The sequence below is a fragment of the Labeo rohita genome, chromosome 10, assembly GCF_022985175.1.
Source record: "Labeo rohita strain BAU-BD-2019 chromosome 10, IGBB_LRoh.1.0, whole genome shotgun sequence".
NCBI classification, from domain to species: Eukaryota; Metazoa; Chordata; class Actinopteri; order Cypriniformes; family Cyprinidae; genus Labeo; species Labeo rohita.
This window is the reverse complement of record NC_066878.1, coordinates 9,905,707-9,921,838: the sequence shown is the minus strand read 5'-3', so window position 1 is coordinate 9,921,838 and position 16,132 is coordinate 9,905,707. Positions and strand designations below refer to the sequence as shown.

Genomic DNA, 16,132 nt, shown 5'->3' with positions numbered 1-16,132 from the left:
ATCGATGCCAGACTACAATAGGCTGAATCTTTGCAAAGCTTTGATATATCGACACCAAACTTTCTGTGCGCTATTGTCATCTCACACAGAATACACACCATCGATTTGATAATAGTGCCACCTATTGGTCAAAAGTGATATCCCATTAAATCATAATACTACAGGTTGTATTTTTCAGCCATTTGGACTAAAATCATCCTAAAATGGCTTTAATTACTCATTGCTGCAGTTGGTCTGCCGCTCCATGCCATGCTTAGCTCCTTATTTTGCCTCTGATGGTACTTAGCCCCTTAATTGCTGTATTTATAAGTTTTACTGTTCTTCTACTGTTTTGACAGCCACCATATATATATATATATATATATATATATATATAGCCCCTTAATTGCTGTATTTATAAGTTTTACTGTTCTTCTACTGTTTTGACAGCCACCATATATATATATATATATATATATATATATATAGCCCCTTAATTGCTGTATTTATAAGTTTTACTGTTCTTCTACTGTTTTGACAGCCACCATATATATATATATGTATATACATATATATATATATATATACATATACATATATATATATACACATATATATACATATACATATATATACATATACATATATATATATATATATATATATATACATATATTTTCTGAGAAAATCTGGCATGTACTGTACTTGATATATATGCAAAATAATATCAAACTAAAACTGAATCAAATTGTGAAATTTGTGTCAAAACCAAGCCCTAAAACCCACAGTAAAAAACAAAACAGTGAATCATCTAAATTAAAAAATACAACGTAATTTTCAAGCGACTTGTTTTTACAGTTTTATTTCAAACTGCAATAATTGACCAGTAAAATGAACATACGGTTGATTCTTCATGTTATACAAGATCTTGGTTGTTTTTTAAACTGATGAAGCACATTTACTAAATCATCTGTCCAAGCACTAGTTCATGCATTGGATAGAGTTAAGGTCCGTTCACAAAAAGAATATAAACTGTAGGCTATTAACAATGGACAATAACATTGTTTACTGTAAAAATGGCTGGATGGCAATGATTTTATCAATGGGTAAAAATCGCACTGTCCAATAATATTGCTGTGGTCTGACTTTGTGGTGAAACTAGCAAAATTAAGGAAAAAGTCCATTTTAATAATTTTGGGTTCCATAAAGCACAGTTCACACTTTGAAAACAAGCAGCTTTTAAATTCATGTGACCAACTTGAATTTACAAAATCTTCTTTTGCTCTCATGTAAAATTCCTGGGCTTGTGGATTCTAAATTGCAACAACACTGATTGCAAAAACTGTAAACTTAACAACAACTTAAAGCAATTTTATTGTTAAAATTATAGTTACAGTTATCATTCTTACTGTGAACGGGCCTTTATCGCGACTGAAGCAACTAATTGTGTCAACTTGCAATTCGCATATATTATAAATCAATATACAGTACAGATTATTTATTTTTGGTTATTACATTATTTTTTCATTTCCAGCCTGGCAATAGCAAACCATTACAGGTATCTCGCCGCTGCAAAAAACCATATGCCAATGCTAGTAAAATCAGTAACATGCAAAAATGTTCTTTGCACAGATATTAAGATATACGTTCACCGTTTCAACTGTGAGCCACCGTTCATTAACCTTGTATAGAATCATAGAGTAGCCTATTAAGGAGACGTTGTGTCACATAACCTTCAAAGAGACAAAACTCCACAAAATTAAAGGGAGGTGATTTTAAAATCATTCGCTGGTGATGAAGGACAAAAATGTGTACAAAACATTAAATAAATAGACAAATGAAGCATAAACTATAATACTGACTAAAGACAACATTTGGTTGCTACACTGTGAACACAAAGCGCCCGTACGATTATTTACAGAGAAGAGATAGAATTCCACATAGCTGATCATCTTTAGAGAACATTAAAAATCTGAGGCAATATACGTGAAATACTTGGGTTTGGTTATATTTCTATTTATATTTCCTCATTCAGCTGGATTTTTTCAACATGTAAAGTAGCCTTGTGCTTTAGAAAAATAAATAATTTGGAATGGAAAAAATATGTCCTTTTTGGCTCCTTTTGCTTAGTGGCTATTTTTTAAAGAGCACAGCAGGGATGCGCATCACTTCCTGTGCTGTTGATGTCTGTGAGGGATGATCAGCTCTGAATGATGTGAACTGAAAGCGCTCACCGAATAGCTCAGGTAGAGTGAAATCTCAGTGGCAAATGCTGTCGTAGGACAATACGAGAAGCCAGTGTCATTTACATGTTACATACACCAAATATGTACACAAATTTGTATATTTACAAACGCAGAATGTAAGCATTAAAATACACAACTGTTGCAGTCATGGGAAGGTCAGTCACTATGAAACAGGAGAGGAATTTTTGGAAATAGTTGACTTTTCTTCAAGGGTTTAAGATGGCGATAAACAAAATGCTGCTATATATATAGATTTTTTTATTTATACACAACTTACATGATTTCTAGTAAGAATCTGTGCTTTTTGATATGGTTTCTGTTATTTACAATCAACATTCCTGGTTTAGTAAAGAAGCAGTTCTTTGTTTTTAGAACATCAGCAGAAGATGAAACAAAAGTGCATTTTGTTCACTCGATTCTTCCTCTCTGGTTTGGCTGAGGATTTCGCTGATATGACTATGCAAACTGTGATGAACCGAAGTTGTAGGAGAGTTTGTGGCACCTTGTGGTAGTACCTGAGGTGTTACTGCAGGTACCGGTAGACTTTGAAACAGTGATTACCAGAATCGGCCACCACAACGTGGCCGTCGGAGGTTAAAGCGAGGCCCTGCGGCCCATACAGAGGGTCAGCACTTGTGTTGATGTAGGAGAGGAATGAGCCTGAGCTGTCAAACACCTGAGGGAAAAAAAAATTAGAACTGTCTTAAAAAGTGCTACTTGTAAAGAGGAAGTGTTTTGTGTGTTTACAGGATTCGTTACCTGTATTCTGCTGTTGCCCCAGTCTGCTACAATGATGTTGCCGTTAACATCAACAGCTACCCCTGTGGGGGCATTAAACTGGCCGTTACCCTCTCCATGGGACCCGAATTTAAACAGAAACTCCCCATCTGCACTGTAGACCTGAAGAGATGTAAATGTTAATCACCCATATTTAAAGGAATAGTTCACAACTTAATTAAAACATCCTAATAATTTACTCTCCCCCAAGTCATCTAAGATGTTCATGTCTTTCTTTCTTCAGCCGAAAACAAACTAAGGTTTTTGAGGAAAACATTCCGTATAGTGGACTTCAGTGGAGACCAGTGGGTTGAAGGCCCAAATTGCAGTTTCAATGCAGCTTCAAAGGGCTCTACACAATCTCAGCCAAGAAATAAAATCTTTAAAAAATGATGTGCGTCTATGACTTCACGCATTATGTAATCATGTTGGAAAGGTCATGTGAGGTTAGTTCTTCACCTGTGTACTCCAGTCCGAAAAGGTAGGGTAGGGCGAAAAACTCCATCTTATTTTCTCCTCCAACTTCAAAATCGTCCGACATCGTTTTATCTTTTTTTGTAAAGGGTGTTTAAATTTCTTTGCATGTTTGTGACCTTTCCTGTCATATATGTTAAAAAGTACACTGAAAACTTGTAGGATTTACTAAAAAATTCTTCCTAACAATTTACATTTTAAGTAAATTTTAATCTACTTATTACTGAACTTAACATTCAGAAGAGAAATTAAGTAAATATTACATAATGATATATAATTTCACTTATACAATTAAATAAAAAATACTTACCCAAGTTAAGTAAATTTACCAAAGAAAATAAGCAATTAAGTACAAAGCTTACTTGGCAATACTTTGATTTTAATTAATATAGCACCTAATTAAACCATGCTTTTAAAGTGCATTATTATAAGAGCAAATTATGCAATACATATCATGTAAACACCTTATCTACATTATCAGTGAAGCAACGCTCATACGAACATGGAGACTTTACGGTAACATTCTGTGGTTTATTTCTGAGCATGAATGCGTCATTTCAGTAGAAAATGAACTCCAGATGTAACAAAACACAAGTTACTAAATCTAACAACAAAAACAATGATAAAACTGTGTAAATACAGCTGGAAAACAGGGGAAAAAAATAAATCTTATTTATTATTCATGCTCAGTGCATGATGGGAACATCGGTATCAAAAAAGCTGAGTAGGTTTTACTTACAGTAATTTTATAACGTTTATATTTACACTTTAACTTCTACATGCTTGAATTAAGTACAAATATAGAATTTACTTAGTTTTTTTTAAGTTATTGCCTGGTCTAACTTTTTCTTGTAGAAATTACATTTGTTTTTTGTTTTTTTTTGTAGTAATTACTACACCACATAATCATTTTCATTACTGTATATACATTTTTTGTTGTTTTAAAAAATGAACAATCTTTCGCTAAATAAGACCTTTATTTCTTGGCTGGGATCGTGTAGAGCCCTCTGAAGCTGCACTGAAATTGCAATTTGGACTTTCAACCCGTTGATCCCCACTGAAGTACGCTACAGTATATGAAGAAAAATCCTGGAATGTTTTCCTCTGAAACCTTAATTTCTTTTCAACTAAAGAAAGAATGACATGAACATCTTGGATGACATGGGGGTGAGAAAATTATCAGGAAATTGTAATTCTGGAGTGAACTAATCCTTCAATAAAATACAATATATTTGATGTGTCATTTGTCAGATTATACATCATCTGAAAGCTGAACAAATAAGCTTTCCATTGATGTGTGTTAGGACAGGACAATGTTTGGCCGAGATACAAGTATTTGAAAATCTGGAATCTGAGGGTACAAAAAAAAATCTAAATATTGAGAAAATCGCTTTTAAAGTTGTCCAAATGAAGTTCTTAGCAATGCATATTACTAATAAACAACTAAGTTTTGATATAATTACGATAGGAAATTTACAAAATATCTTCATGGAACATGATATTTACTTAATATCCTAATTATTTTTGGCATAAAAGAAAAATCGATCATTTTGACCCATACAATGGCTATTGCTACAAATATATCAGTGCTACTTAAGACCGGTTTTCTGGTCCAGGGTCACATATATATTTTAAAATCTCATGACCAGATTAATTAACCAAGCATTGTGGTGGCAGAAAAACACTGGTAACAAGTGGAGGGAAATATGTAAAATCTGATTTAAACAATTTGTCTACATAATTTCAACATATGCAGTTAATAGGGGACATATTATATTAGCCTTACAGTTACAGCATGAAATACTGTTTAAACCTATAACATTTTACATAACATTTATCTATTTTATCTCACAGTTCTGCCTTTTTTTCTTTGCAAGTTTTTTCTCCTAGTTCGGACTTTATAACTCGGTTTAACTAAACATTTGTAAGTTTGTTAATTCTGAGGAAAAACAAGTGTGGGATATTAAGAAAAAGAAAAAGAGAGAACAATGAGTTGAATTTTCTTATCAAAATTGTGAGATATAATTTCAGAATTGAAGAATAAAGCCAGAATTTTGACATATAAACTCAAATTTATCTTTTTTTTATTCTTTTATTCCATGGTTTCCATAGACCGCTACTTGAAAACTGTCATTTTCTGCCACCAGATAAGCTCCGCCGACACAAAAATAAATGCCATCACATTTGCAAATAGACCAGTTGGTCTATACTACTTATTTTCTCTGTAAACCCTATTATTGGACACTTAATTATAAATGAATTATTGCTAACTGCAAATAATTCATTTTTACAAAAACATCAGTACTGAAACACATTGCTTTTCTGTAAGGATGCATCCACACCACTAGGTGTCAGTCAAGTCAAACGTAATTGCCATATTGACAGTGCAACTAAAATAATCAGTAAGTGCACATTTGTCCAAAAAATGAAAATTCTGTAATCATTTACTCATATGAGTTGCTTTTTTATGTTAAATGAGAGCTCCACTTCCAGAACAACAATTTAGAAATAATTACTCACCCCCTCGTCATCCAAGATGTTTATTTCTTGCTGTCTTCAGTCATGTAGAAATTATGGTTTTTGAGGAAAGCATTTTAGGATTTTTCTCCATATAATGGACTTCACTGGTGCCCCAAATTTTAACTTCCAAAATGCAGTTTAAATGCAGCTTCAAAGGGCTCTAAACGATCCTAGCCAAGAAAGAAGGGTCTTATCTAATGAAACGATGGTTCATTTTTTTTTTTTTTTTTCGGAAAATTAAAATTTGTAGACTTTTTAATCTACCTTTTTGAGCCGGAGTACACAGAAGAACTTAGACGTAATTCGTAGCGTTGTGGACGCGCATCCCAGAGCCTGTGCTACACAAGCTTTTGTGCTTAAAAAGTATACACATTTTCATTTTTCGAAAATACTGATTGTTTCACTAGATAAGACCCTTCTTCCTTGGCTGGGATCGTTTAGAGCCCTTTGAAGCTGCATTTAAACTGCATTTTGGAAGTTAAAATTTGGGGCACCAGTGAAGTCCATTATATGGAGAAAAATCCTAAAATGTTTTCCTCAAAAACCATAATTTTACATGACTGAAGACAGCAAGAAATAAACATCTTGGATGACAAGGGGGTGAGTAAATTATTTCTAAATTGTTGTTCTGGAAGTGGACTTCTCCTTTACGCACAAAAGAAGATATTTTAAAGAATGCAAGTTACCAAACAGTTGCTGGTAGCCTTTGACTTCCAAAGTATGGAAAAAATACTATAGAGGTCAATGGCTACCATCAACTGTTTGTTTGGTTACTTACATCAAAATATCTTCTTCTGTGTTCAACAGGGAAAAAAACTCAAACGGAATTGAAACATGAGGGTGAATAATAAATGATGACAGAATTTTCTCTAGATATGGTTCAGAACCCTTTTCTTAATAGAAGTTTATAGTTTTGTATCGTTCACCAGGTGAAAAGTTGCATGACCACAACATCACTCACCTTGACAGAGTGGTTATGAAAGTCTGTCACCACAATTTCATTCTTGTTGTTGACAGCAACAAAGTGCGGACCTGCATGTGAGAAAACAGAAAAGATTGGGGAGAAGAGACATTCAGACATGATAAAGAGAAAGAGAGCAGAGAGGATGTCAGGATGTCATGTGGTCAAGATCTCCTAACTGATCAGATAGATCTCGTGTTGCTTGACAATTTGATTTCTGGCCGACTTTTGATTAGATACACAAAGCACAGAATCACAGACTCTTGAATTCACTTCTAGAATGGCACTTAATTCATTTCAGTAAGATAAATCACCACATTCTGGGATGAGAATTCACTCAATACTTACTGAACCCAGGGCCAGATTTACTAAACTTTTGCTCCAGTGCAAACTTTGCACCACTTTTGTCTAAAAAGGAATGGGAAAAACACAAACAAGGGTAAGCGGAGACAAATAAACAACAGGGCAGAAGGGATTCACACAAATAAAAAAGTGCAGGAGCTACTTCAAAAACATTTCAAGGAGTGTGAGGATGCAAACTTTAAGAGCTGGAAGCAAACCAGAGGAACAATGGAAATGCACATCCCAAACCAGTCCACATGCAAGTTAAGCAAGTGTGCTTAACAATGGTTAGGAAAAGGAACTGATATATTTAAACAGTATAAGCAGCTGAAGGGAAAGCGTTTGATGAACTACTAAAAGCATGACTAATATGTGTGCATGTATCAGAATATAGGCTCTCACATGTTTTCATGCATGCACCGGCCTTTATTATTTATTAAACAGAGAGATAATGCAACTGAAAATATGGCTTATGCTAAAACCAAGGAACAGAACTGACACAAGTTTACATCCTTTCAGACACTGGAACTGAAGTCTCTGTAAATCTGGCCATTTCTGTATAAAACACACCAGCCTTACGTGGCGTTTGTCTTCCCAGAATGGTTCTTAGTTGTTGCTTTTGCAGCAAAACACCATTTATCTAGTTTCTTTAAGCTTTGTTGATGACTTTTAACATTTTAGGTCACAAGAAGAGTTCCTGAGCTGGACAAATGAGGTATTAGGAAGTGATGTTAGAGGACAGGCAGTCACAGCACACAACAGGGGGTGCTAACAACACTTCTGCAACTCTTCAGTGCTTAGGTTAACCACCAGAACCGCGTGACGTTACCCCCGTACCTGCGAATTGTCTGTCTGAAGTGCCTCTGGCTCCAAACTTGGTCACCAGTTTGCCATTAGATTGGAAGATGAACACGCAGCAGGCTTTATTGTCCACTGCGATGATATGACCGTTCCTGTCCACAGCCACTCCTTTGGGTCCCATCAGACGGCCTGCACCGATTTTATTCTGCATGAGGTGCAGACAAAAAGAGAAGGATGTTTAGAGGACAAAAATAACATTTCAAAGTGTGTAAATCACTCGTTTTTCTAAAGGAACACTGTCCTACAGCAACACCAGCAGGTGAAATTTACAGTGGGAGTCTGTGTCTCTCTCACCTTCCCTGAGCCCACTGAGCTTCAACAGACCCCCTAAAGCATGCGGTGAGTTTGGTGGGGAGTAATTGAGAATGAATGGGGGAAGTCATGTGAGAGGAGGCAATGCCTCCATCGCAATATGATTGAATATGACTGGTTATGTTCACTGTGATTGATTCATGTGATAAATCCCACATTCACAAATCAGTCTGAATGAACAATATAATGAACAATGGTGTTAATAGGAAAACTACTTTCAAAAAAAGTAAGTAAACAACTCACACTTAGAACCACTTTGTTATGACAAAATATGACTTAAAATGGCCTGAAAACATGATCTGTGGGAATTTTTAGTGACTAATTAGCTTGGTGAAATTTAAAGTAAATCTCTGTGTCTGTGACCAATATTTACCGAGCTTTGATGACTGATGATCCGACAATTTCAAAAATAGTTAAATTTTAAAAAGAATAGCTGAACATAAGTTCACAAATAAAATATGTTGTTTAAATTTTTACTGCCTTGAGTTACTATTTAGAGTACAGTTGAAGTCAAAAGTTTACATAACCCTTCTTTTCACACTGAGGACCTCAGAAACTATTACAGAAGGTTCAAACGCTCACTAGGCGCGTTTCCATTACAGATTTGCGCAAAACTTTGGAGATATTTTATAAATGTGGATAAAAAAGTATTGCGAAATGACAATGACAAACCGATGTTATGCGACTAAAACGTAATTTCTTCCTCTTGCGATAAGTCATGGCCATGGATTTTGGTGGGATTTGGATGGATTTTGGCTTTATTTAATTGAAAGAGGCGTATACGTGTATCTTTACAGAAGCAGCGCGGAGAGCCACTTTAGAAACTTGTGCGGCGCTGCTGGTAAAAACATAACATCAGCTCCGGTGACCGTGTCGAAGCCGTTACATGCCACAGATATGTGCAGTGTACGCAGTATAAGCAGTAATATCAGGGAAAGCCCCTTATACTTGAGAACGGCTACGTATGAAGTGTTTCTTGAGTTTATAGTACATTGAAGAATGATTGTATGACTGCTTACATGTGCAATGTGACCTGTAAATGCGAAAAGCATTTACTTTTTTGCGATATATGGGAGTTTTTGCTAAACTGACGCATTTCCATTAGGTGTATTTTCAATTCGCAATTTAAATTTGCGCATCTTGAAGGGTAATGGAAACATTCCTACTGAAGCTCCAGAAAGAAAAACAAAGCATTAAGAGCAAAAAAAACTTTTTGAATTTGAAGATCAGGGTAAATTAAACTTATTTTGTCTTCTGCGAAACATGTAAGTATCTTCTGTAGCTTCTAAAGGGCAGTACTAAATGAAAAAAATATCATATATAGGCAAAATAAGAAAAATTTACATTTTTTCATTCTGTTCAAAGGTTTTTACCCCCCGGCTCTTAATGCATTGTTTTTCCTTCTGGAGCATCAGTGAGCGTTTGAAACTTCTGTAATAGTTGCATATGAGTCCCTCAGTTGCCCTCAATGTGAAAAGATGGATCTTAAAATCATACAGTCATTGTTGGAAAGGGTTCAAATACACAAAAATGCTGGAAAAACCAAAGAATTTGTGGGACCTGAATAGTTGTTCAGCAGAACATGAACAACTATCACTAAACAAAGAAACCCCACAGCTGTGGATCATTCAGGTAACAACACAGTATTAAGAATCAAGTGTAAACTTTTGAACAGGGTCACCCTGTCAACTATTATTTTCTCTTGTGGACTATATTTAAACATCTTTTATGTGAAATATCATATTCAGGTCAGTACTAAATAAAAAATAACATGCATTTTGTATGATCCCTCTTATTTTGGTAAAATAAGCTGGTGTATGTAAATGTTTGACTTTTGACTGTAAATGTAAAATGCTTAAAAACACTAACTGAGATTCATACTTAACTTTAACAAATATAACACTGATTAAATTGTTAAAAACATAAAATAGATTTTTTTTTTCCTTTTTCTGATAGTGTAAGTAATGTGTATTTAACCAAGAAAATGTGACTGGGTACATGAATTTCCATTTGTTTAAAAAAATGTTATTAGAGGACTTCGCCTCCTCATTTACAACTGTAAATTGTGATCAAAACATTACCTTGAATTTCCCATCAGGGGAGAAGATGCTGATCCATCTGTTATCATAATCGGCTACTATAATGTCTCCATTTGTGTCGACTGCCACTCCTGTCGGCCTCTGCAGTTGTCCCGGAGAACGACCCCTGACCCCGAAGCGTGCTTTGAACTGCCCATCATTGGTAAACACCTGCAGATAAACAAACAAAAGATACAATTTTTCACTAAATGCAATTGAAATCTAATCGAATCTAATATTCCCATGCATTAACTAACCTGTATACACTGGTTGTTGCTGTCTGCTACAATGACCCTCCCATTATTGGAAGCAGAGATGCCCTGTAGATTAGTGAACTCTCCCTTCTCCCGTCCACGAGAGCCTGAGGGGGTCAGACAAAAGAAATTCACAACCATTCAAAATAAAATGATATTTCCTCAAAACTTAATGGCACATCAGGGTTACTTACCTACTCTATAAATGAGCTCATCCTCAATGGGGTTTTCCTTCTTTTTGGTAGTGCTGTACATGCTGGAGGGTCTCCTTACGGCTTTCTGCCTAATGTGTCCTCCTGTTCCGCTAGGAGATTTTACCCTCCTCTTCACATCATCCGGAGACTGGGGCACGTCTGAGGGCTTTATCGCCCGCAGTCTGAACGGGCTGCCCCGCACAGGCTGTCCATACAGCATCAGAGAGAATGAGTACTCCCCTTCACTCTTAATTGTGTACCCTACCTCATACGTTCCGTTTTTATTGTCCACGACTTCCACCTCAGTCGCCCGAACTCCGTCCTGCCCCGTTATCTCCGCTCGGAGGACCGCGTTACCGGTCCGCACGAGCTCGCTGTCTTTATCCTTAGTGGTAACAGTTATAGTCACGTGCTGACCGACCAGCGCATGTCTGAGCCCTTCTCCTGTGGCCACACTCGTGTGTCCCACGGCACCTGTCGTCAGCAGGACACCCAGGTTCTGGATAGAGCGTCGCAGGCCTTCTGTCTCTATCTGGCAGTCCAAGTGGGCGTTCTCGTGCGGCCGTTCAGGGAAGTCGTGACAGGCAAGGGCGCTCACACGCTCGCTCATCTGCTTTTGGACCAGCAGCACTTCGGTGGCGCTGCCGTGGTTCAAGGCCTGCTCAGTGAAGCTGCAGCTGCTCTGGATGTGCTCTTTTCCCTGCAGAAGGGACGAAAGCTGCGTCTGAAGCACCTGCAGTGGAGACGGCAGAAAAGAGCGTTAGAGAGATTTTAACGGAGTATAACCTGTTTAACCTATCAAGAGATTTCTGACCTTCTGCTTGGTGCTACAAATGTTCTCCAGATCGGTAATGAGCGCAGCTTTGCGTTGGTGCAACGCTCTCTCAAGCTCCTCAAATGTCATGTTGATCTCATTGACGGCTTCGTTCTTCCTCTCTATCAGCTGTTGAGAGATTTCATTCACCAGCTCAATGGCAGCTGTTAGTTGGGGAAGCCTGAGCAAATAAAAAACAAACAAAAATCTCAGGTAGAACAAAGTTTCTGAAAACATACTTAAAACAGCTCACAAAAGCATTTTATTCTGTGTAGTCACTAATAAATGGATACTTAATTCTTACTTTAGTTAATTTTAGTAGTTTTTAAATCATAATTGTTATATGCTTTTTAAAAATATCTATTTTAATAAATACATATTTATATTTATACACAATTATATATAAAATATAAATCCATCTTTTTATTTTCAGTTATATAAAACTAATATAACTAACATTTTGTTCTATATTTAGTCACTAGTAAAATAAGACTTAATAATTATAATAACATATTATTTTATATTTATATTTATACACATTTACATGTAAAACATAAATTATATAAAATAATATGACAATAACATTTTGTTCTATATTTAGTCACTAGTAAAATTAGACTTAATAATGATCATATATTATTCTATATTCATATTTTTATATAATATCTTTAATCATAATTATTTCATGCTTTTTAAAAAATATGTAAAACAAATTTAGTAAATACATATTTATATATATTTATATATAAAACTTTACATATATAAAATTAAAATAACAATAACATTTTATTCTATATTTAGTCACTAGTAAAAAGAGGCTTAATAATTATCATGTATTATTTTATAATATTATTTTATTTTTAATATAATATTTTAATCATAATTGTTTCATACTTAAAAATATCTAAAATATTTGAATAAATATTTATATTCATATACACATGTAGATATAAAACATTAATTATATAAAGCTAATATAACTTTAGCTTAACTTAATGAAACGAATCATATCTGTTTTAGCTTTTTATGTCTAAAATATTTTAATAAATACATAATTATATTTACACACATCTATATATAAAACATAAATTATTTAAAACTAATATAACACTCACATATTTTGTTCTATATTTAATCACAAGTAAAATGAGACTTAATTCATGTATTCTGTTATATTCATATTTTCAATATATTATTTTTAACAGTTGTTTCATGCTTTCTAAAAATATCTAAAATATTACGAAATACACACATGTATATATAAGACATAAATTACATAAAACTAATAGCAATAACGTATTTTGTTCTGTATTTAGTCATTAATAAAATGAGACAATCATTATTATTATACATTATTATTTTATATGAATATTGTTGGAATATATAATTTTATAATATTATATTATATATTATTATATTATTATATTATATTTGTAATCACTAGTAAAAAGAGATTTAATAGTTTCAGTAGTTCTGTTAATAAGTACACACACATATGCAGTATATATATATGTGTGTTTGTGTGTGCATATATATGCACAAATTATATCAAACTAATATAGCAAAGACAAATTCATTATTATTATTATTATTATTATATTAGTACAGTTATTTAATGATACATTTTAAAACAAAATAATACACATTTACATATTACATATATTTATTTTTACAATATGTATACATACAATTTTTTATAAAATGATATATGTATAATTGATATGATGAACTGTCTATAAAAGCTGACTGTTATGTATGTAGCACATGTACCTGTTGCGAATAGCATCAAGCTGGTTCTTCAGCGCTGCTTTGTGTTGTTCTAGAACATCCCGCAGTGGAACGGTCACATGCTCCCTATGTTCCCCCTCCGTGCAGTCCAGGCACATGGCCGTCTCACACGACTCGCAGTAAAACTCCATCACCTGCAGGGGCACCAGTGAGCAACCCATTCATTCAGCATCCTAATGGATTATCAAAGGCCGCTAATGTACGCTAACAGGCCTGAACAGTGTAAACACACATGTATTATGACTTTGAAGACACATAAAGGAAACAAGCTGGCATCTTTCAGGTGTATTTAAGAGGAAAGAGCAAGAACAATGAGGAGAAAAGAACACAGGTGCCTCTGCCAATAAAAAATTGGCTCAAAATGAAGGGTTGGTAAAGGAATTCCCATTCACTTGTAACAGTACAGACTGACTGCAATTATACCAACAAATGTTTTGATGTTTTTTCCTTCATGTTCCCACCAAATGTTGCCAGATTTGGTTTCATGGTAAGAGGCTTACCTTGCCCTCGTGATTGGGACAGGAGAGCGGTTTCCCAGCGGCTGCTGCGCTGACAGACTCCAGCACGCTGCAGGCCTCCGGCCGAGAACATTCTGGGTCTCTCTGCAGCACCTCCATAAGGTTTGTGATGAAGAAGTTGTTCTGTAGTGCCGCCACACCTTTCTCTGGTAAGATAGAGGTCTGTCTGCACACTGGGCAGGACAACGTCAAGGACTGAGGGGGAATGTAGTTCTGTAGACACCTGTGAAGGACAGACCGATTAAAGACCTCAAATAAAATTGACCAGCAACCATTATCGTTCGATAAAAGACATGAAATTCCTGAAAAAAACAAACAAAAATAAAATAAAATAAAATAAAATAAAATTACTCTCTTGTGTTGTACCAAACTATTTATTTATTCTGTGGAACACAAAAGGAAATGTTTTGAAGAATGTTCACACTGCTGTTTTCTATGGAAGCCCTTTTCCGCCACTGAATAAAAAATAAAAAAAAGGTAATTGCGACTTTTTATATTACAGTTCTTGCAATTGCGAGTTTACATCACATAATTATGACTTTTTTTCTCATGCAATTGTAAGTTATTAAATCAGAATTATGATACAATATGGAATTCTGAGAACATAATAGAAAAAAATAAAATTATAAAATAAATTATAGTTATAAAATAAATTACAAAACTGTAGTAAATTGTGAAATTATATGTATGTAATAAATTATAATTATAAAATTTTTTTTAGATATGAATAGAATTAAAAAAAACAATATATATATATATATATATATATATATATATATATATATAATTACAAAATTATATATATGAATAGAATAAAATTATAGTAGAAATAATACTTATTCAAGTGTAAATGTGGGAATTATATATCAGTCTTTTTCCCTAAAAATTATAACTCATAAAAAAGCCAGAATTGTGAGAGAAAAAAGAAAGAATTGTGGGATATAACCTCACAATTGCTAGAAAAAAGTCAGAATTGGGAGATACAAACTCGTATTTGCAAGAAAAAAAAATTCTCCGAATTGTAATTGTGTAAATAACATTTAAATGTTCTATTTTTCATTCAGTGGCGGAAACTTGCTTCCATAGTAGACCAAAGATTGTCAAGCTCCTAAAAGGCCAAATAAGCACTATAAAACACTATAAAAGTAAACCATATGACTCATGCACTATATTTCAAATCTTCTAAAGTCATACGATAGCTTTGTGTGAGGAACCAACTGAAACTTAAGCCACCATTCACAATCATTTTATGTAAAGGAGCACCTTAAATATTCTGCTATAAATAACTCCTTTTTGTTCCTCAAAAGAAAGAAAGTCAGGTTTTGAAAGATGAGAGGGTCAGTACATGATGAGAGATTTTCCATTTTTGGGTGGAGTATCCCTTTAAGGAGGCATAGGGCAATGTATTTTAACGTCAAAACAAATTACACAATTTATCTTAAAGTGTAAAAGTACCCTTAAAAAAATAGCAACCGTTAACATGAACTAGTGTTCAAAAGTTTGGGGTCAGTAAGATTTTATTTTTCAGCAAGGATGCATTAAATAGATCAAATAAATGCAAATAAATAGCATATATACAGTGCCTTGCGAAAGTATTCATACCCCATAAATTTTTTCATGTTTTATGTTGCTGCCTTATGTTAAAGGGGTGATCTGATGGATCTTTTCGAAGGCTTGACTGTGTTTATATGGTGCAAAGCAAGCTTCATGGTTCGTTTTTTAAAAATCACATTATTTTTCAAATATTTTACCTTTATTTTACACTGCTTTTCAGCTAGCATAAAAACGGCCAGTCGATTTCCTGTTTCTGTGAAGGCTTTCCCTCAGGAGTTCGCAATGGACTTTGATTGGTTAGCTGGCTGACTCTGTTGTGATTGCTTAAACCGCCTCCAGTGTGCGTCGAAACGCCCTGCCCCTCACCAGCAGCATGTGCTCCGGTTGTATTGTAAATAATGGCGTCATCTATATTGCTTATCAATTTGAGACCGTATGAGACGCAGAGCATATTAGTGAA

General features: G+C 34.5%; 1 protein-coding gene across 5 annotated transcripts in view; it reads right to left on the bottom strand.

Moving 5' to 3' along the window:
• Positions 1-825: 825 nt before the first annotated feature.
• Positions 826-16,132, bottom strand: part of trim3b (tripartite motif containing 3b) — a 42,523-nt gene continuing 27,216 nt past the window's right edge. For 4 of the 5 annotated variants that reach the window (XM_051121123.1, XM_051121122.1, XM_051121124.1 and 1 more), the window contains 11 exons: positions 14,101-14,341; positions 13,583-13,734; positions 11,813-11,993; positions 10,999-11,731; positions 10,808-10,911; positions 10,554-10,721; positions 8,137-8,305; positions 7,306-7,365; positions 6,958-7,028; positions 2,985-3,125; positions 826-2,901 (listed from right to left, as the gene is read on the bottom strand). In XM_051121123.1, coding sequence (XP_050977080.1) covers positions 2,749-2,901; positions 2,985-3,125; positions 6,958-7,028; positions 7,306-7,365; positions 8,137-8,305; positions 10,554-10,721; positions 10,808-10,911; positions 10,999-11,731; positions 11,813-11,993; positions 13,583-13,734; positions 14,101-14,341 — 2,173 coding nt within the window. In that variant the 3' untranslated portion in view covers positions 826-2,748. The remainder of the gene's footprint in view (positions 2,902-2,984; positions 3,126-6,957; positions 7,029-7,305; positions 7,366-8,136; positions 8,306-10,553; positions 10,722-10,807; positions 10,912-10,998; positions 11,732-11,812; positions 11,994-13,582; positions 13,735-14,100; positions 14,342-16,132) is intronic. The other variant, XM_051121125.1, reaches the window with a different exon arrangement.